Raw genomic sequence first — 22,865 nt, 5'->3', positions numbered from 1 at the left:
CATTGGGCACCAAAAATTATTGGAGGCTTTTGACCTTAACCTCTTTGTCTCTGTTCCCCATCTGTAAAATGGGGATAATACCACCGCTCACTTTGTGAATGTTTCTCATGTATTCATTTATTTTCACAACAATCAGATACTACAGTGATGAGCATCATAGAAAAGCCCATGAGGAAATAATTCTCTTTTCAGAGCAGGTTTGAATATTATGCAATAAATAAGGTATGGGGCCATATATAGAAAACAAAATATTGAATAGCTACTAAAGTGAGCACACACCATCCTATAATGTACTGAATGAAGTGGTGGTTGCATGGAAAAATAGTAGTTGATCATGTAATTAAAGAATATATCATAATGCATGTGCACAAGTATGCCAAATTAAGGTTGCACAGACAGCCTAATGTTGACATTTCCTAATGTCTGAGTGCTTAGTAACTTTAACATTCTTTTAATGTAATTTGTATATAGTGTGTATATGTATATAAAGAGACAGACATTAAAATCTTAGCACACTTGGGAGTAGATGGTAACTGCTTACAGGTATGGGGCTAGCATTTCTCCTGTTAGGAAAATCTGGAGAATAACTAAATGCTTTGGGCTAAAATCTTAACAGCACTGTGCTCCTGCCATTCCAGATGTGCATAGTGACCTTAGTGGGCCTAGAATTTGGCCCATTGTGTATTCTTTGTTACAATAGCAATACACAAAGTATAACAAACAACTTCTGTAAAAAGTTTTTTAGTATCGGTTTGTTCCAGAGCTATTGTGACATCAGCATCCAGTTTTTCTGTCTTTTTACAACTTGCCTACTAGGGGTGGTTTTAGAGAGAAAGGAATGTAGTTTTGTCTCAGCTTTTGAATTTTGAGAATGTGAGCTCCCATGTCTTTCAAAGAACAGTACTGGCAGGAATAAATTACACTACTTGGTCATTCTGCTGCAATTTTAGTATCAGACAGACATCAAGTCCTCTAATTCTTGCATGTTAATTTGAATAAGTGAGATGGTTCCGCATCCTCCCTGAGCTCTGGAACTAAAAGCAGGTTGAGTACTACATTTGTCTTTCTTAAAATTAAGCCTTACTTTTAGCCCTAAAATTATTGTTCACTGATTCAACATTTATCTATGCATTAATTATTCTTAGTCAACTGGAGTACTTTTTTTGTATTGCATTGTAATATGGAAGATATCTGAACAGATAATTACTGTGTCCTCAGATGTCAGACTAAAAACAACTTAAAATATATTTAGAACCCACAAGACTTGGTATCTGATGAAAATAGCTGATGTCATGACTGGGAGCTTCAACTCGTAACTTGGCTAGATTAAAAAAATCATGGTTTCAACAGAGATACTTATTTTACTCATGACAACAATCTGTAACCCACTAACCCTCCTTTGTCCTATGACTGCAGAGGTGTTAATTGCCCACTTCATCTTAAAGGATCTCCTGCAACAGCTGTTTATCCCTTAAACTAAAAAAATCTGTCCCACCTTGTTTTTAGCTGGGACGCTGATGATCATTTCCAGACCTGAAGAAGAGCTCGGTGTAGCTTGGAAGCTTGTACCTTTCACCTAAAGAAGTTGGTCCAATAAACGATATTACCTCACCCATCTTGTGTCTTGTATCTACTAGTGGCAGATGCTGGAATTGTACAGGTGATGATCCTGGAACATGCCAGCCTGCAGCATGGCACTGTAGTAATCCTGCTTCAATTTCCCTCTTGATTGCCCAAGAATGTAGTGTTTAAGTAATATTTAGCAATGAAGGAATCTGGTGTTCCTACAGTAAGCTCTAAATCCTACAGGTAACAATTTGCAGACAGGCATTTGAGAAAACTGTCTAGCCAAAAATATACATGGGAGAAAAAATACAGGCATATGAGCAAACTGTACATTGATATTTGTTGTAACAATAGAATGTATGAAGCAGCTCATGCAAAGATAATATTCACACTAAAATAAACACAAGCTATACTAAAGTATTCTGACAGCAGTTAGAAGCACAACAGTAAATATCAACCAGTAATATTACTGTACATTATTCATTTTACAGTATTTTTACATTTTATTTGCACATTAAAAATACAACCAAAAACCTCATGAATCAGACAGTCGGAGTAGAGCTCTGGGCAGTGCTAATCCATTCATATCTTGAAATCCCAGACATGATGCAACATACTATCTTTGTCTGGTTGCATACAGTGGTCCATTTCTTAGTTATAGTCATTCTACTTTCAAGAGCTCTGGATCTTGCAAATGAATTGCTTTATTGAAAACAGTGAGCTGTAGTAGATGTAGTTCTTTGAACATATTGAATTTTATTATTTTTTTTTTGTTTAAAATACTTGATCCAGAAACGTTGGGAAGTTGGAAAAATACATATAAAAATCTTGATCTTCTTACAGTTCAGTGTAATTATGAAACTCTAACAATATGTTTCAGTTTGGTGGAATCTTTTGTGTTGTTGTGGCTGTCGATTAAAACAAGGGGTGTATGCTGATGATTCTCTATTATTTCAGCAACACTTGTGAAGCGCTGGATTGAGAAAACAAATCAGTTAGAAGTCTCATCGATTACTTGGCTAACATAATGAAAATCACAAGAATCACTACCTCATCTTCTTTCTCTCTGTCACGGTCATCTTTGGAACTACAGGATCTTCTGAGATCATGTTATCAAATAGGTGTGTCTCCCTTCCCCTGTGACTAAGTATGTTGCCTCCACTGTGTACTTTGTATCCTCTAACAGTAGAAGGAGGCAGTAGAGTAGAGAAAATTGAACAAAGATGTGGTAATGATATTTATGTTTTGGTGAGATATTTTCACCAATCATGCAATAGCTTGGTTCTCCTATTGCTCATTTTAGGAAGAAGGTTTTGGGACAGGCTACTAAGGCTGAGCTATTCAAAGGTGATGATCTAGGTGAGCTGGAAGCTGGTGGCAGGAGCCAACTCACTAGCCAATGTGACAAATAAAGCTCCAAACAGTAGTAAAATTTCATTCCCTTTACTTGAAGGTTGGTTTATTTCTCAAAATCAACAGTCCAACATAAATCAAACACATCACCAAGGTGTTGCTGGTTGTCCCCTTTTCCCTGACTTAGAATATGAGGGTTGGGAGGGACCTTAAGAGGTCATCTAGTCCAACCCCCTGCTCAAAGCAGGACCAATCCCCAGACAGATTTTTGCCCCAGCTCCTTAAATGGCCCCCTCAAGGATTGAACTCACAACCCTGGGTTTAATAGGCCAATGCGCAAACCACTGAGCTATCCCTCCCATAGGTCTCCCTGACCTCCTTGCCAGCCTTTTATCTGAAGAACAGGTGGTCTTCAGGCTATTACCTGATCTCTGGCCTGAAACTCATCCCCGGGGAGGCAGATAATGAAGCTCAGGTGGGGCTAAGCCTAATGCCCTCAAAGGGCCTCCTAGCATGTGGTAATGGTATTTGAGCCTCCAAAGTTCCATACTGCTTTAGAAATAGCCTGATTATCAATGTAGCATAACACTGATACAGTGGGGTACCGCAGGGATCAGTTCTGGGTCTGGTTCTGTTAAATATCTTCATCAATGATTTAGATAGTGGCATACAGAGTATACTTATAAAGTTTGCGGATGATACCAAGCTGGGAGGGTTTGCAAGTGCTGGAGGATAGGATTAAAATTCAAAATGATTTGGACAAACTGGAGAAATGGTCTGAAGTAAATAGGATGAAATTCAATAAGGACAAATACAAAGTACTCCATTTAGAAAGGAACAATCAGTTGCACAAATACAAAATGGGAAATGACTGCCCAGGAAGGAGTACTGTGGAAAGGGATTTGGGGTCATAGTGGACCACAAGCTAAATATCAGTCAACAGTGTAACGCTGTTGCAAAAAAAGCGAACATCATTCTGGTATGTATTAGCACACGGGTGGGCAAACTATGGCCTGCGGGCTGCATCCAGCCTGCCAGCTGTTTTAATCCGACCCTCAAGCTCCTGTTGGTGAGTGAGGTCTGAGGCTTGCCCCGCTTTGGCTGGGGAGCAGGGTCAGGGCTGCTCCATGCGGCTTCCAGAAGCAGCAGCATATCCCCCCTGCGGCTCCTACACGTAGGGCCAGCCAGGGGGCTCCACTCTGCATGCTGCTCCCACCCCAAGTACCACCCCTGCAGCTCCCATGGGCCGGAAACCACAGCCAATGGGAGCTGCAGAGGTGGCGTCTGCAGACGGGGCAGCGCGCAGCAGAGCTGCCTGGCTGCACCTCAGCGTAGGAGCCAGAGAGGGGACATGCTGCTGCTTCCAGGAGCTGCTTGAGGTAAGCGCTACCCTGATTCTGCACTCCTGAGCCTCCCCGTCCTGCCCTCCGAACCCCTCGGTCCCAGCCCAGAGCACCCTCCACCACAAACCCCTCATCCCCAGCCCCACCCCAGAGCCTGCACTCCTAGCTGGAGCCCTTGCCGCCCCCCATACCCCAACCCCCTGCCCCAGCCCTGATCCCCCTCCCATCCTCTGAACCCCTCGGTCCTAGCCCGGAGCACTTTCCTACACCCCAAACCCCTTATCCCCAGCCCTACCCCAGAGCCCACACCCCCCAGCCTGGAGCCTCCTCCTGCACCTGAACTCCTCATTTCTGGCCCCACCCCAGAGCCTTCACTCCCTCCCAGACCCCAACCCCAATTTCGTGAGCGTTCATGGCCTGCCATACAATTTCTATACTCAGATGTGGCCCTCGGGCAAAAAGTTTGAGCAGGGGTATTGTAAGCAAGACATGAGAAGTAATTTTTTCACTCTACTCCATGCTGATTAGGCCTCAACTGGAGTATTGTGTTCAGTTGTGGGCTCCAGATTTCAGGAAAGATGTGGGCAAATTGGAGAGAGACCAGAGAAAAGCAACATAAATGATTAAAGGTCTAGAAAACATGACCTATGAGGGAAGATTGAAAAAAATGGGGTTTAGTCTGGAAAAGAGAAGACTGGGAGGGGACACGATAACAGTTTTCAAGTATGTAAAAGGAGGAGGAAGAAAAATTATTTTTCTTAATCTCTCAGGATAGGACAAGAAGCAATGGGCTTAAATTGCAGCAAGGGAGGTTTAGGTTGGACATTAGGAAAAACTTCCTAACTGTCAGGGTGGTTAAGCACTGGAATAAATTGCCTAGGGAGGTTGTGGAGTCTCTGTTATGGGAGATTTTTAAGAGCAGGTTAGACAAACTCCTGTCAGGAATGGTCTAGGTAATTAGTCCTGCCATGAGTACAGGGGACTGGACTAGATGACCTCTTGAGGTCCCTTCCAGTTCTATGATTCTATGATTATACTCCAGAAGAGTTTTAACATTTATGCAAATGCAACCCAAGATATCAACTCTCTCTTTTTGGTAAGTGGTGGGGAGACAGAGGGAGCAGTTCTGACTAATTTTCTCCGTAAGTATTTAAATGTAACTGTTCTTTTTTCAAAGATCCCATTGAGTTCAATGGGAGCTGTTGCATGAAGGATGGTTAGAAGATTGGTTTTCAAGAAAGGATGGAGAGTTTACACTTAGTAACTGAAGTTCTGATCCCGATGACTGTCCAAAGTGATAAAATATATTTGTATATTTTAAACTAATCTGTGACTTTGAAGTCCCAATTTGCAGTAACCTAAGTTACCTTCTGAGGTGGATTTAAAACAGTGGTTCTCAATCGGGATCCAGAGGTCTTCCAAGGGATACATGAGCTCATCTAGATATTTGACCAGTTTTACAACAGGATACATAAAAATCAGACTCCTGAAAGGGGTATGGTAGTCTGGAAAGGTTGAGAGCCACTGATTTAAAGTACCTGATTTTATATTTGTTTCATTGGATTTTTTCAGTCTGAAGGATAAATCAATTATTTGATGAGGTATATTTTTATCTTGGTGAATGAAGATTTACATCCTAACAATGTAATTAAAAAAAAGCTTTTATTTTTACTTATGAGGGCATAAATCTGGAAAAGGAAAAACACTCACCTCCTCGCCAGTTTTTTCTCTGCCCAGTGCATATCGTTTAGTTGTTTCAATAAATCGTACAGGGATATTGTACACTTTTTTGTTGTAAAACACAACTAGTGTGTACGGCTGCTTTGAATCCTGACCAGAACTCTTCCTTATCAGAAAAGATCCATCCTGTATTAAGGAAAGGAAATGCAATAATATTTTAGTAGTTTATTTTGTTGCTCTCATTGAGGAAGTATCAAAATTCACTGGGAGAAATGGAGGAGCTTCTCCCCAATATTAGCTTATACAGGTGTCATTTAGCAGCATTCTCTGCTGTCCCAAGTCCCAATGGGTGCTGCTGCATGTTCCCTCCCAGCTAGAGAAAGGAGAGGAACAAATGAGCGGGTAATAACCGCTTCCTGGGGATCACAGGACATTAGGAAGTGAAGACTGTATAAGCTACCACCAGTGGCAGTAGGTAGGCAAGGAAGGAGAGAGAACCTGAGCAGATGAAATGCTCTCAACAGCTTTACACAAGCAGCAAACAAACCACTGTTGGGGTTATCTAATGCTTCCTAGCCAGCGATATCCTATCCTAAAGATTACTCCACTATTCTGTCCCTCTATCCCACATGGTGGAGCCATAAAAAAAAAAAGTGTGTTGAGGGAAAGAAAGGCCTCTGAAAGACTGGACCTTTGCTGGCACATAGGGTGCTGCCCTAAGTGTGATGCTCCCTGTGGCATTAGAGCTTTGTGCAGACTGATCTAGTCTCAGTCAGGAAGTTCAGACAAAGTCTAAAGCCCAGGTCAGAGGGCTCAGTAGTGTGTGTGTTGTTAAGTTATCATTTTGAAATAAAGTGGTAGAACCAATTTTACAGATACCAGCATTTGAGTATGAGACAGTGGGCAGTGATGGAGCTTGTTTAGTATCCGTGGCCTGTTTCTTGCCTTGTAAGGGATGTATCTGAGTTAATAGATCTTTTCCATCTCTAGCTGCTATAATACTATTGCCTCCAGTGGGCCAAAAATCTGTACTGAGTTACACAGGTGCAAGTTTAATTGACTTTAGAGACCACCATTTCAACCAAATCTAAACTGTGTAGACACACTTCAGCCAACACTACTCTAAACTGTTCAGGGTGGGGCCCAAACTGTCTGGGAACAATTCAAGTTTTATTCCCCATTCCACATGTCTAAAATTTTCTTAAAAGAGGCATACTGCAAATGTTAACTCCCCGCTTTACCTTATTTGATTTGTATAATGCATCTTCTGCAGTTTTTCGATCACAATAAGCTGCATACCATGCTTTATCATGAACACCAGCATCCTGTGAGAGAGGTGGAGACCTTTGTCAATGCAGTGGAAAAGTCTGGTTTTCTTCTATAACTTACAGCAAAATATAATGATAGTTTCTTCATTGGATATTATGTACTACACAGCTATAAGATGGGGTAATAAAATATGAACACATACTGTAGTGTATCCATTGCCAAATGATGATGATTATAGAGAACCATAAGTGTGCAGAGCATTTTAGAAAACACATAGTTAAGACAGGCCTCTGTCAAGAGCTCACGGTCTTAACTGGACAGTTGCAGTTCAAATGAAGGATAAGTTGAAACCAATCAGTGAATGCTAAGAGAGGAGATCTTAAGGAGAGGTATCCATGTGGAGATGGAGGATAGTTGGCATTTGTATAGCAGAAGACTGTTCCAGTGGAAAGAGGAGGGACTAAGAGAGAGACTTGTGAATCATTTTCACTATTAATAATTAAATATCATTTTCTGCTGATATTTACATACTGATTTAGCATATACTTTTGTGTGTTGCAGTGGGTGTTGGCCACAGGATGCCAGGTTTCTTTTACACCCTCCAAATCAAGCAAGTGGTATAACGTGGTGACTCCGCCCTACCTAAGGTTGTTCTTAGTTCTGAATATATCATTGTGGGTGGGTTAAATCCCATTTAAACTGTAGTGACCTCCACCCCCTCATTTAAGATAGATGAGTGAGACAGCTAAGCAGCCCCACACGATGTCTGGTCTACACTACAGCGTTAGGGTGATGCAAGGCAGCTTACATCGACCTAACTGTGTAAGTGTCTACACTAAATTTTCACTCCCACTGACATAACTTCTCTGCTATGCTGACTTAATAACTTGACACCACCTCCAGGAGAGGCATAGAATCAATGTCGATGTAATTAGGTTGAGGCAGTATCAGTGTAGCCACTGCATTGCTTACATTGACTGGTACTGGCTTTCAGAAGCTATCCGACAATGCCTCATGCTGACAGTACAAGTGCTCCTGGTGAGGATGCGCACTGCTGACACAAGAAGCAAAGTGTAGACACACACAAGTGATGTAATTAGTGCGGCGCCTATATGCCGACGTAAGTTAGGTCAACTTAATTTTGTAGTGTAGACATGCGCTAAGACCAAGGGTATATGAACCTACCCAGTCATTTTGACCATGTGGGTAGAAGGCTCCATAGGTTATTGTCTTTGGGTATGGGGGTGTGTGTAAGGCTATGTCTCACTATGAACTAGTGGTGTGAATCCCAGCTCATGTAACATACTCACTAGCTCAATGAGACTGAGCACAAGTATAAATAGTAGTGTAGCTGTGGTAACACGGGCTGCAGCAGTGGCACACCTTAGCCAAGTACATACCCGTGGGGTTCGGATAGGTTTGTACTTGACATGTGCTATTGCAGATCCACTACCATTTATACATGTGCTAGCTTGATGATAGCTTCTGAGAGTATGTGTATGCAAGCTGGGAATCATGCCCCTAGCTCGTAGTGTAGATGTAACCAGAGAGGTCGGGGGAGAGACAGAGAGTGTATGAGTGAATAGAGAAGCAGGACAGAGAGTGAGACAGAGACAGCCTGAACAAGCACCCGGGAGCATTACCCTGCAGAAAGGCTAGAGAGAAAGTTTTTAGTGCTGCGAGTGAGGACACTGTCTCCTGTTATGGGGTTCCTCCCATGTTTGGGGAAATAGAATTTTGTATGTTTTCTGTAAATAAGATTGCATCAAAGGTACCAGACTCCAACTTCCATTTCTCCTCCCAGCTGAAACAATCTGCAGGGACCCATATTTTCACTAGATACTCAGTCAAAAAGAGGTAACTTTAGCTTGTATGGGTGGAAACTTCACTCTCATCTGCTTTGCTCTATCAATTTCCCATGCTCCTCAAAGCAGCAGCCATTAATTCTATTCATACCACATTCTCCTCCAAACTGACAGTGTTTTCAAAACTGGTTATAAAACCATCCTGCAAACTACACTCTCCCCATTTCTTTTCTTCCACTCCAGTTGGATTCTGTCATCCAGTGGATACTCCTAGACGCTAGGAGTGATGGCTGCTTTTATACCTCCAAACATTTCTCACACAGCAGGACTGTGTATTGAACAAGCCGCCCTCCCCAGTGAGTACTGATAGCTTTTGATTATTTATTGAAAGGATCCTTCCACAGGAATCCCAGTTCCTGGGGTCAGGCCCTGGATCTGCCATTGACTTGGCCATATAATCTTAGGCAAGTCACTAAACCTCTCTGCGTTAGTTCTCCCAGATATAAATGGGTAGAATACTTTTCTAATTCTTGGAGTGTTGTGAGGCTTATTTAATTAATATCTGTGAAATGTTTTGAAACCTCAGTTTATAAGGGCAGAGTGTTATCATTAAAAGTTGGGATCTTCTGTGTAGAAAAACAGTAAGGATAAAAATGTCAAAATCACCTAATTCCCATTTTCCAAAATTACTTGGTCCTTTAGGCTCCTAAGTCACTCAGGTGCTTTAGAAAAAATTACCCTAATTGTGTATCTGGAAGCACGTATTTTTGCTTAGATTTATTTTCCTGTAATTCAGAGGGGAGAATACATTTTTTTTCTTGCAGTTAGGGAACAGTTGTACTTACTGTACAGGAAAGGGAATTATTGTAATGTTTTTAAAATGTGCTTTATTTTATTCTATGATATAATGATATGCTGTACATAACATACACACAGATGGACTGGGATGCAAGGGTCCACCAGACCCGCTGACCCTTCACTAGAAACATGCATTTTATTAAACAGAGGAGTAGTGGCCTAAGGGAAGAGTCATGAGTGGGGGAAATAACCAGGACTTCAGGAACCCCACACTGTACGGGTCAATAGCATTGGCATTAAAGTGGTTTCAATCATTTAATTAAAACCAGGTAAAAAGTAAAACAAACTAAAACTAGGACCTCTGAAAAGATCTGAAACCTTCAAGGCAGCCTCTGTCTATAAAGGACTGGATTAGGGTACTAAGATGTAGCAGCAAAGACAACAGGATAAAACAGGGCCTCTTCATATATATGAGAGCTTATGATCAAAGTATGGTTGAAGTGAGCTAAAGTTTGTTATAGAGCTAGTACATAGGCTGAAAGAGAGAGCTCAGCACATCCTTGACTCTCTGCTATCTTTGACCTTCCCCCACATGTCCCTGGAAGAAAAGAAAGAAAGAGGGCTGGCCTAAATACTACAGTCAAAATACTTTCTCCCTAACTGCTCCAGATTTTGGGGAAGTGAATCTTTATTCTCTCTATCTTTTTTTTTTATTTTTATTTTTTTACTTTTAAAAGGAGAGATTGTTACTCAATTCTTTGTGGTAGGGTGTTTCCAGAGTGAAGCTTCCTTTTGATAATGAGTTATTATTTTTAAGGGTTGCTTGTGCTAACTGTTGGTTGGGAATTTCTGCCTCCATATATGTCTAAAATAGTCTTTTATCTCTCCCCCTGGAAGTAACAATTATTCTTGACTGCCTTTCATTCTCTATAGTTCTAATCCATCTAACTTCTTATAATGCAGCCATCATTTTGATATAAATGCTATTACCATGGGCCCTGTGTGTTAAAAGCCTCTCCCATTTCCCTATAAAAGCAGTTAATGCAGTATATTTGCAAGACATCAGTTGTATTTGTATGTGTGAGCAGAATCAAAAGTGAAATATGGGATGACAGAATCTGGATATAAGTTTGTAATGACTTACTGGACTCCAGATTGCCACTGGCTCTGAAAGCATTCAATGGTTAGGCATATGGAGTTGTTCAGAATGAAGTAAGGGAAGGTGCAGGTAAGCTTAGCAAATCTTAACGTTTTCACTATACTTCCTGTAGCTCTCCCATCACACAATCCCAAGAGGGTTTTTTTATTCCTTCCTATTGGATTTTCATAAAAAAAATAAATGGGAGAATGGTCTGGGGCTTTTTTTCCCCTTTAAGGGTGTGTATGCAGACTTGTGAGTTTATAGTTTATATGTCAAGTGGCTGCTAAGTTAGCAATTATTACTGCGAATAGCTGGAATTGTCATAGTAAATTATGTATAGTTAGTGCTGTTCTGCAGGTGTCAATGCATGCAACCTCCTCATAAGACTATTAATATCTTTATAGAATTTGCTAGAATATACCGTCTCCATTTTAAATTTAACCTTCATCATTTCTGAGTTCCATGAGTGTACATATGATGTCACTTTTTCTTGAGGGGAGGAGTATGTCATTTTATTTTCATACATCATCTTAATTGCATTACAATAAAGTTGTTGCTTTCACAGAAAGTTTTAACAACAACCCACCCCTCTCCTCTTTATAGTGCAAGGAGTCCAAGAGTGCTTCAAGCATAATACAGAGTGACTGGAACTGTTATGTTAACTGTCATGGAGCAGGGGGAGCAATGGCAAATCTGGAATGCACTCATACTGTGGTGATTAGCGCTGTATAAGAACCTATATAGAATAGACAAAAACAGCTTCTCCCTGAAACCTTCTTTCTTCCTGTCACATAAACTGTTGGGAATAACCTAGCTGAACAGAGAGCTCATGCCAGCTGTGCAGTGAAAGTCAACCACTTAATGAAGGTGTTACCTTCATGAACCAAACAAATCAAAGAGCACCTATGCGGTACAGTTTGCTGCAGCAAATGATAATACCAGTGTACATTATAATTTGGGGGAAAATATCATTGATTTCATCAGCAATGTTTCACTTTTTCTGGTTAAATGGATCTTTTAGTCAGTCAATCTTCTGGTTTTGCCCATAGCTGCTATATTAAAAGCTCCAAATATAATTGTTACAAGCTGTTTGCTTTTGTGTCTGCTGGATTATTTTTATGAAAAAAGATTTTTCATAATATCCACTATGACTGACTGTTAAAATTGTTCCACAATTGCAAGTTCTTTGTGTTCCGCTTGCTGCTGTATTATCTTTGTCATATCAGCCTTTAGAACATTTAGTGTTACTAGTTCTGCAATAATAGAGCCTTTGTTCAACAGAACTATTTCTACTTCGTTTGTGATTACTAGATAGGACGGCTTCCTGCATTTTGTCTTCTGCCATCTTCCGAAGGAAGACCGAAGGGGACATATTGAAATAAAAGTAGCCATATTTTCTTAGATTTTTTCAAACCCGTTATGTTGAAATACAAAATAGAAAAAGTTTTCCAGTTATTCACAAAGATAACTTGGCACTAATTCCAAAAGGGGTTTATAGTGAAAGGAAAACTGTTTTAGGGAGCAGCAGGGCGCAAGGCTGATAGGGAGGGACTATTTGTCAGGTGGAAGGATCGTAGTTTTCACAGAGAAGGGTGTGGGCAACCAGTGGCCTCTCACTTAGTGTCTTAGATCCTATCTCTGCTGACGAACCAAACTTCATTAAACAGGGCAATGTTTTTAAATATGACTCTGTCTTGAGCATTCCTGTGCTGTACTATCTCTGGCATATTCATGCTCCAACAAGGTTGGAGTATCTCTACCTAGCATGGTTCACAAGTGTGTGCTTGTGTGTTCCTACTAGTGTATTCTTGGATCTCTCATTATTTATCCACTGACAACAACTGCAGACAGTTTGCATGGCTTTGGACTAAACATGTGGATACGTACTTTCAGAAAGGCTAGTGAGCAGTTGAGTTCAGCTATGAAATACAAAAAGGAAAAGGGCAATTAAGTGCACTCTATATCTATCTGCACCCAGGACTGGGCTAAATATACCAATAAGGCATTTTCTGTTTGCATCAAACAATCCCATAGTGAGTAAAGTGAAGACCTGAAACAAGTTTGACTAAGCTGCTTTTCAGTTCCTGTTTACATTGCGCAAGAAAACTTTTCCTGCCTAGGTTTTGTATAACTATATCTAATCATAATCCTACAATTTAGCATGGCTTTAACACCCTGTGTGTTCCACCTATTTTGGGCTGGAACTGGGCAACTAGATGACTTATACCCTGACAAAAGATTTCACTGTAGATAGGGGCAAAGTTGTTATCATAAGGAAGGAAATGGACCACAAGCACAGGATTATGCTTTCTTGGAGAGTAGGTGGTGTGAAGAAGAGTAGGATCAGAGAGCCAGGGGTCTCTCTGTAAGACTCCTCTTACAACAGAGCCTGATGGCACATGCTTCCTCATGTGTATCTTTTAACCCTTAGCTAATTTCATACCTGGTCTGTAGTATCCAAACTAGCTGAAATACTGCTGCGTGGAAGAGTGCCCATTGTGCGGTTTGCAGTGTCTAGCGGTTCTGGGAAGAACAAGGTGTAACATGTGTAAGTGTCCAATGTAACTATTTCTATTATTTTGTTGGGGGCGGAGGTAGGAGGAAACAATAATGCAGTAGATTGTCACAACTCTGTCAGCTAAAGGAATAAGGAGAACAATCCAGCCTACTTTTGGGGTACGTCTATACTTACCTCCGGGTCCGGCGGTAAGCAATCGATCCCGGAAGTGCTCGCTGTCGACACCGGTACTCCTGCTCCGCGAGAGGAATATGCAGAGTCGACGGGGGAGCCTGCCTGCCGCGTGTGGACCCGCGGTAAGTTCGAACTAAGATACTTCTCTTCAGCTACGTTATTCACGTAGCTGAAGTTGCGTATCTTAGTGCGAAGTGGGGGGTTAGTGTGGACCAGCCCTAAGAGAGTGACCAATATCTTCATAAAAGTAAATTCTGCGGTCTATTAAAATTCTCTGGATAATTTATAATCATATAACGAAAATGCTGAAATCTTTCTGGTATATATTATCATTTGATCCAATTTACATTTCTATCTGTGTAAAAATAATGAACTGCATATAAGAAATCTTGCCCTGAATCTGAAACTGTAAATTGAAATATTTCCAACTGCCTCTTAAAAGTATTATTTACAGCAGAACTTAAGCATTAGTCATAATGAAAGTATTCCATTTTTTTCTGTAGTGCAAGAACAAATGGCTGGATTCAATAAAAACGTCATCTGGCTTCCAAGTTGCAGACTGAACCAGTCCAGAAAAATGTTATATTTGGGGTCTTGTGTGGTGTTGAAGCCAGATGGAATTTTATAGAATTCGGCCCAAACTGGCTTAGGTTTTGACTTTCAGAGTCACAAAGGGGAATTAAGTGCCCAACTCCCATTGACTTTCCCAGTAAGTCCCACTGGTCTTGCTTAATTGTACTAATTAAGCTAATACCATACAACCAGCTGAGTATTTTAATCTCATTCTTGTATGTGTTACAGAGACCAACATATTCAGAATCCAATGAATATATATGTGGCAACTGAAATAAACCCAGACTTACTATAAAAGATAAATTGTGCTTACTTGGTAGGGCTGGTGGCTTTTGAAGTAATGGCCTGAAATAAATATTTAGAGATTACCGAAAGGTCTGAGGATGTCTACCTAACACCTATGTTTGAATAACTGAGCATGTGTATGGAAGAAAGCAATAACAGAGTGTGTGTGGTGATGTATATGTTCCCTCATGAGATTGAGGACTGAAGTAAAAGTCTCAAGAAATAGAACTTTAAAAGAGAAGTAAAAGCTGCAGAGAGAAGAATGCTTCCCTCTGAATCTCTCACATAATTTGTTCAAACTTAGTAGTGAGTCTTGTGTCAATAGCTATAAGAAAGGAAATGAAACTAGCTTTTACTTTTGGGCTGTCGTTGGTAGGGGTGGAAGTGGGAGCTCTTGGTTGGGACCTCGTCGCCGTTCAGCGGCTGTAGGTTTCTCTGTAATATGGAAAAAATTGTAAATGCAGGATTAGCTTTAAAAATAATCACCCCAAATGGGAGATGACAACTTTAATTCATTTTTTAATTTGTAGAATAAACATTATTTTTACTGTGCCTTTTCCCTAACTCACACACTAAGTGAAATGCTCACGCACACTGGACCATATTGTACCACAGATTTTCAGGCAGTGCTCCCTATTGATTTAAATGGGGACTATTTACAAATGAGTGGTGTGATATTGCCCCTTAATGCTAGTGAATTAAAGCACAGAACATTTAACTAATAACAATAGCAAATGAAAAACTGAAACAAGGAGGGCCAGATTCTTCCACCCTTACTCACTTTCGGTGGCATTCTCCTCTGCCCCGGGGGCCCTCTTACGTCCTCCAAATGGCTCTCTTGTGGTGTGAATTTCACCCTTTGAGTAGTCTATTACTCTGCCTACAGCCCCACTGATTTAAATGGGACTGTTTGCAGAGAAAAATGCTACTCAGTGCAAGTAATGGGGGCTGATTCATGTTCTAAATCACTAAAAAGCAAAAGTTCAATTCTTGTGAACGTGAACTTTTTTCAGTGTAACAGAAATAATTTACCTTCAGTAACACTTAAATTCTCTTTGTGTGGTAAACTTGGTTTCTACAATAAAACAAATGTCAATCAAAACATTTGTATACTTAAATGACATCCAGTTAATATTTTGTAAAATAGACATTGCTATAGAGGATCTTTGTTTCAGTATTATACAAAACTCCCCAATACCTGTAGTGGAGAACAATTACATGTATATTATACAGCTCAAAACATGCACGAACCCCTAAACAATCAATCTAACTTTTGTATGCTATTATTTTATAATAAGAGGTTATTGGTTTTCTGTTTGCATCTTAAACATGCTACACAATGTAGACTTAGTTCTCTACCACGTTAAAAGGATGCTATCCACTTAAATTTGGATCAGAATTTAGATTTTTGTTAAGAGGGTTTTCCAAAAGCTTAAGCCCTATAAAAATATTTCCATAACATTTTTATTATAAAAATAGTGTTCACATTTTTAAACCAATGCTCCTGTGTAATATTTGCAAGCTAAATTTTGCAACGTTCATTGTCCAAGCTGGAAGAAATACAAGAAATAAGTGCAGAATAAAAAGAGTTGGAAATGAACTTGTTTTTAATTTTTTCCCCAGTTTTAATAATCCAAGTTTTTGGTAGGTATAGGAACTTGTTTAAAATATGATTAAGTTAACAGTATCCCAGTTAATGCAACATTGCAACAGTAAATGGTCATGCAAAGCAATATGACATGTTGGCAAAAGGGTGTGTGTGTTTACTTTGAAGAAAAGATTTTTCCACTTGTTATTTACACTTGAAATTGACAGGGATGTTGTGGTTGGGGAGATGAGGGCATTACCTTCTCATACAAGGAATTCAGATGGATGATTGTGTAAATATGATCAGATAGATTTTGCAACATAAATTTGGAAAGACTCCTATCCTGTTTATGTGAGCAAGAGAGACTAAGGTAAAAGCCCATTTTTACCTTGAGATATGACTCTTGTTCTAGGGTGATATTTTATTCTCATTCCCTAGGGGAGACTCCTACATCAGTGGGAATTTTTGGACACAATCTGAGGGCAGAACATGGTTCCAAATAATTCTCATTTGTTTTCTTGAGTCCCACTAATGTGGATTCTACCACTATCTCCTAGGAAAGAGAATTCATATGCTGATAACTCTCTGGGGGGAAAAAGACTACCCCAGGTGTGTTTAATCTAAATTAGTTTCCAGCAATGCCCATGTGTTTTTCCCTTTGCTGCTGAGTTAATATACATTCCATAGCCAAGTCCTTGTGACTCCCTTTAATTGCATATATGCTATTATGAATGATTTCCACCCTTCTTGTCACCACACATTTTATATATTAAAGCCTTCATGATGGCCCCAAAACATTTTTCAATGGTTAGAATAGTCTCTGTGGCAGGCCAGAGGATTTTCTGCCATTCTTGTGCTAACAGACTCTGGAGTATATCTTCCTCTCTCCAATTCTGTATGTAACTTCTATTAATGTTAATTAATCAAGGGGCAAAAATACTCTTAATTCTTTCCTTACTTCCCATTAAGGAAACTGTATTTATGACCAAGTTCAGTTTTACAAGCATATTAAGAATCACAGGTGGGATACTATACAGTATCATTATAAAAATACAAAGTCCACTTACTGGTGATTTTACTGGATTAGGTGTCTTCTTTCTGAGGATTGAAAAAGTAAGTGATTATTTAAAAGACATGCAGTGCATTGAACAATCAAGTATATAGTTAACTGTTACTCATAATATTATTGGCAGAGGTGGGATTTTGGGTTGAATCCTGCCCTTCCTTGGGCTGATGTAATAGAGAAAAAAGGGGAGAAGCTGTGCTGCATTTAATATAGGTTTCAAAGATAGTGGTGGGAACCATACCAAGGTGTGTGAGAAAGATATGTCCTGCAAAGAACCAGGTCATGGCTAGTAGGAGGGTGGTTTGTAAGAAAAGGAGCATGGCTTTATACATGCACAGGTATTGCTGAAGATCTCATCACTGCAGCATTTGATTGTCTCAAGCAGGCCAGCAGGTTTTCTGTCAGCAGCAGCATATAGTAATTGGAAACAATTCCAGCATGCAAACCGGCCCGGCTTGGAGAAATAGTAGAGTGGCCTGCAACTAGCAATCCCACCTTGTTCTTGCCAGGGCAGGATGCCTCTTGCTCTGGACTCATGGTTCATGAACAGACAATTCTTGCTTCGATGGCTGCCTCCAGTAAGAGCAGGATTTAGTTATTAATAAATCTAGCAATTAACAATGAAAGAGAAGCAGTGATATTTTGTTACTCACATTGCCCTTGGTAATGGTGATGGAGTTGCAACAGAGGGAAATTTGGATTCCTGAGCTCCACTGCTGCTGTGATCTAAATACCCACACAACATATTTAGTATATAATATTTAACATATCTGAGCATTGTTTTTTTTAATAATCATACTGAAATGTGCTTAGGTGGCACTTGTACTCCCTGAAGAAAAGATTATGCATCACTCTATTTTCATACTCTGAGTGGAGAGATACTCCGTCAGCTCTTTCTTGGTGGTGGTGAGTGCTTCCACTACATTGCTGCCATCAAGGACTGTGGTAAGGGGACACTGAGGGGAATTCATGATTAAGAGCTTTCTAGATTTGGGAAACTTGCATTGGTGTAACTACATCAGTGCAAACCCTTAATGCAATGCAGTACAGTACAGTATGTCTTATTTCTGTAACTCTCCAGGGTAAAAGCCATTGGTGAAAGCCCTACTTCTACCAGTACAGAGCATCTCTGTATATAGTCTACACCAGCGGTTCTTAACCAGGGGCCATGGGGGACCCCTAGAGTCCCTAGGGTAGGGTTACCATATTTCAGCAAGCAAAAAAGAGGATGGGAGGAGCCCTAGCCCTAGCCCCGCCCCCATCCTGCCTTAGCCCTGCCCCTGGCCCTCCCACTTCCCGCACGCTCTGCATGGGGGGGGGAGGGGGGAGAGTCCAGACATTTACAAATTCCCCCCGGATGCTATTTTTAGCTCAAAAAGCCGGACATGTCTGGGGGAATCCGGACGAATGGTAACCCTACCCTAGGGGGCTGTGAGCAGGTTTCAGAGGGTCTGCGAAGCAGGGCCAGCATTAGACTCGCTGGGACCCAGAGCAGAAAGCCAAAGCCCCCCCGCATGGGGCTGAAGCCCGAAGCCCTGAGCCTCGCCACCCGGGGTGAAGCCAAAACTTGATCAATGTAGCTTTGCGGGGGCCCCTGTGGCATGGAGTCCCAGGCAATTGCCCTGCTTGCTACCCCTTAATGCCAGCTCTGGCTTTTATATGCAGAAAACCAGTTATCGTGGCACAGGTGGGTTATGGACTTTTTATAGCATGTTGGGCGGCGGCGGGGGACACACACACACAAAGTTTGAGAACTCCTGGTCTACACTGAGTGCAAAAACAACAACTCAAGCCTAAAGCAAGTTGTTTACTGACTTGTCTTTACACTGACTAAGCTCTTTAGCTGTTCATTAAACTCCCTTTCTTAACACTGATGGCTGCAGTTTAAACTTAAAGGAACATACTACTGCATTTGAGGTCATCAATAATATATTGACCAAAAATCTTTCTAGCAATCACCATGTCTTCAGTGCAAAATACTTACTTTCATCATTATGTTCTTCATTCCTATCGTGCTCCTGAAATTGAAATACACAGTATTTGTCAGCTCACACTTACAATGCAGCAATTGTAAAAAATGATGAATATGTAAGTAGAATCTATGGGGAAGGGATTAAGATGTTCTGGTATGGATCATATAGAATTGCACCAATGTCTAAAATGTTTGTATAGAGTGTATATTATATTAAGCCTCTCTAGTACATGTCATCCAGCTATTTGAAATCACTTAACAAACAATACCTTAACTCTTAACACCCCAGCATGTTAGATGTTACTGAACCTCAGGCTCCAAATACTCCATAGTAAACTGGAGCTAAATTCAGCAGTAAGATCCCCTGGTTCACATAGCATGCCAGACCAGGGAACAAAAAATTCACTAATACAATCAGTAGAGCATCAACTGTGTTTTTTACTCTGTCCCCAAATTTTCAGTGTGCTATAGTTATTTTTTTCATTGAAAACACTACATTTTAGAAGCAGTCAGAGGCTTTGACATCTGGAGAACCATTGGGGCACTTGATAACAAGGAAATGTATTGGGTTTCTGTCTCCCAAAACACAGTTGAGGACTTTGGCAGTGGGAAGGAGATTCATTTAATCTTTCCTTTCTTCTTGTAAACAGAGGTGACTTTTAGGGGTCTTGAACACTTAGTTCCCTCCTCCACAGCAACTCTTGCGAGCAACCAACTCCAAGATGTGCCATGCATGAAAGTTATGTTTTTTTATTTTCTAATAACTCAGAAATGCTGACAGGATCATGTTCATACTTTTCCAAAAAATTCATCATCAAGCATGAAAAGGTTAAACCCCAAAGAAGAATGTCTCTCAGATGTGAGCATATGAGAAATTAGGGTTATAATCAAGGTCCCAACTTAATTTTAGTTATGGCTTTTGCTATCATAAGAGTCATTATGTGTGTTTGGCACACAGAATCTTAGAGTAGATTCTGAGGAGTCAGATCTGTTCAGTTCCCACCTCTGCTACTGATTCTGTGCCTCAGAAATGATAATATAAAACCTACAGCTGGCTGAAACATTTTCAGTGGAACACTTTTCCTCCATCAGAAAATGCTGTTTCTTCAAAATCAAGAAGTTTAATGGGAATTTGTTGATTTTGATAAATTTGACCAACATTTTATAAAGATTCAAAATGGAAATAAAAGTACTTTGTTCTGACTATTGTTTTAACTTTTAATTTTTTTAAAACTTATTTAGCTCCTAATTAATTGTCTTGTTATTAAATATAACTTAATTATTTATAGGTCTGTCAAACGATTAAAAAATAATCACAATTAATTGTAAGATTTAAAAAAGTTGCGATTAATTGCAGTTTTAATCACACTGTTAAATAATAGAATACCAATTTAAATATATTATAAATATTTGTGGATGTTTTTTCTAAATTTTCAAATATATTTATTTCAATTACAACACAGAATACAAAAACAATGAGGAATCCTTGTGGCACCTTAGAGACTAACAAAGTTATTTGGGCATAAACTTTCACGGGCTATAACTCACTTCATCAGATCGATGCATCTGATGAAGTGGATTATAGCCCATGAAAGCTTATGCCCAAATAAATTTGTTAGTCTCTAAGGTGCCACAAGGACTCCTCCGTTGTTTTTGCTGATACAGACTAACACGGCTACCCCTCTGAAACAGAATACAAAGTGTTCAGTGCTCATTTTATATTTATTACAAATACTTGCACTGTAAAAAAAATAAAAAAAATAGTATTTTTCCATTCACCTCATATAAGTACTGTAGTGCAATCTCTTTATCATGAAAGTGCAATTTATAAATGTAAATTTTTTCCCCACATAACTGAACTCAAAAACAAAACAATGTAAAACTTTAGGGCCTACAGGTCCATTCAGTCCTACTTCTTCTTTAGCCAATTGCTAAGGCAAACAAGTTTGTTTACATATATGGGAGATAATGCTGCCCGCTTCTTAATTACACTGTCACCTGAAAGTGAGAACTGGCATTTACATGTTACTGTTGTAGCTGGTGATGGAAGGTATTCACATGCCAGATATACTAAACATTCATATGCCCCTTCATGCTTCAACTTGTAGATTTTTATCGTTTTTATAATAATATAAAGTGAGCACCTCGAAAGAGGCCTGATTTTCAGAAAGCATTAAACATCCACCCTCTGAAAATCAGGATCCTTGAAGGTGCTTCAAGTTGGGCACCAAAAATCAGTAGTCACTTTTGAAAATCAAGGTCATGGGTGCGGGCACTGGAATTTTTCCATTGAAAAGGCTTTATTTGTAGACTGGGGATTTAATGGAGATTATGAATGTATTCTCTATCGATGCATGGGAGATATTAGACCCCAAAGGGTGGAAAAGACAGAAATACATCTACTCAGTTCAACAGGGATACACAGGGCTTACTCATGGATGTAAGAGCGTCAGCATCTTGGTTGTATATGTCAGCTATTCCTTTCATACCATCAGGACTTATAAGAAATCATGTTAATATATTGAACACGAAGGATACATTTGGAGTTTTAATTCTACAATTATAATATTATGACATGAGTCTGCAGCTCTTTGATGCTTTGGATCTGTTTACATTCCAGAGTAATCTACGATTCTATACTCTGTCTCTAATACAGATAATAACAAATAGCAGTATATAATGCAGATACCAGCACTGCCCTTCACCATTTAAATGCATTCTTTTCTAATGGTGTTTAGCTACTCACTGCTTTTTGCTGAGGATGGTTTCTGGGAAGAGGAAGAATATTTCTGGAAAACACACAAAATGATTTAAATGGTAAATGTTTTTCTGATTTCATTTAAAATTGCTGAGTCCAAAGGTGTAAGTTCTCTTCAGTTTCAAGATACATAGTATTCCTTAGTAAATAGGTTGTTAGTTATAACTATGTTTTGCAGCAGTTTACTTCGGGTAAGGTTGTGCCTTAACACACAGCCCTGAGTTGGAGACTGGGTGGAGCTGTGCTATCCCAGGGGGAGGCCCGGTGCAGCTCTGCGATTTCACTCTCCAGGCTCCCTCTTATGCATGGGGTGGAGGCAGCCTGCTTTTTCCCAGTGAACCTGGCTTACTCTGTAGGGCAATGTGTGGGGATGAGCCCCTGTCTCCTTCCAGCCCCTCCACACTCCCTTACGGGCACTGTATGTTCCTGGAGACACATGGAAGGAAGAGATTATAGGCAAGAGCTAGCTTTGCACCTGATCCATGGGTGGGGGTCATGTAGTCATGGGTCCACCAGCCCTGCCCTACCCCTCAATCAGCACCCAACCTAAAAACTCCATATTTGCTTGGGCACAGAGACCCCTTGTGGAGTTTGGCTCTGGCATGCAGGGGGTTCTCACTTCCATCATTGGGTCCCAGAATTGTGTCCCCACTCCACTGGGTGGAATTCCATTTGTTCCACCATTGTCCTGAACCTCCATGCCTTAGTAAGGGGGAGGACAGGGCTGCCCCCTATCTTGCTCTAACACTTCTTTTCAAAATGGGTATGTGGGGTTGGTTTTGATAATAAGCGTCCTAACCTTGCCTACTCCTCAAATCATTTGTGTTGTCAGGGATCAGCTACTGCAATCTCCTGCTTCATGTTACGTTAAACAGCAAAAAATACATTAAGGAAGTATTACACCTCTGGCAAATCCATTAAAACCAGGATACTGAGAGTTAATTGAGAAATTTCATTCTTAACTCACCCCCTCTTG

General features: G+C 40.2%; 1 protein-coding gene across 3 annotated transcripts in view; it reads right to left on the bottom strand.

Annotated features, from left to right (window-relative positions):
* Positions 1-2,302: 2,302 nt before the first annotated feature.
* The window catches only part of BLNK (B cell linker), a 160,117-nt gene continuing 139,554 nt past the window's right edge, over positions 2,303-22,865 (bottom strand). For all 3 annotated transcript variants that reach the window (XM_026651156.1, XM_026651155.1, XM_026651158.1), the window contains 11 exons: positions 21,878-21,920; positions 19,144-19,177; positions 17,813-17,885; positions 17,161-17,191; positions 15,538-15,580; positions 14,862-14,940; positions 14,534-14,565; positions 13,399-13,478; positions 7,184-7,267; positions 5,973-6,128; positions 2,303-2,539 (listed from right to left, as the gene is read on the bottom strand). In XM_026651156.1, the coding sequence (XP_026506941.1) occupies positions 2,420-2,539; positions 5,973-6,128; positions 7,184-7,267; positions 13,399-13,478; positions 14,534-14,565; positions 14,862-14,940; positions 15,538-15,580; positions 17,161-17,191; positions 17,813-17,885; positions 19,144-19,177; positions 21,878-21,920 (775 nt within the window). In that variant the 3' untranslated portion in view covers positions 2,303-2,419. The remainder of the gene's footprint in view (positions 2,540-5,972; positions 6,129-7,183; positions 7,268-13,398; positions 13,479-14,533; positions 14,566-14,861; positions 14,941-15,537; positions 15,581-17,160; positions 17,192-17,812; positions 17,886-19,143; positions 19,178-21,877; positions 21,921-22,865) is intronic.

The sequence above is a fragment of the Terrapene carolina genome, unplaced genomic scaffold, assembly GCF_002925995.2.
Source record: "Terrapene carolina triunguis isolate 2854851 unplaced genomic scaffold, T_m_triunguis-2.0 Scaffold95, whole genome shotgun sequence".
Taxonomy (NCBI): Eukaryota; Metazoa; Chordata; order Testudines; family Emydidae; genus Terrapene; species Terrapene triunguis.
This window is presented reverse-complemented; position numbering and strand designations above follow the sequence as displayed.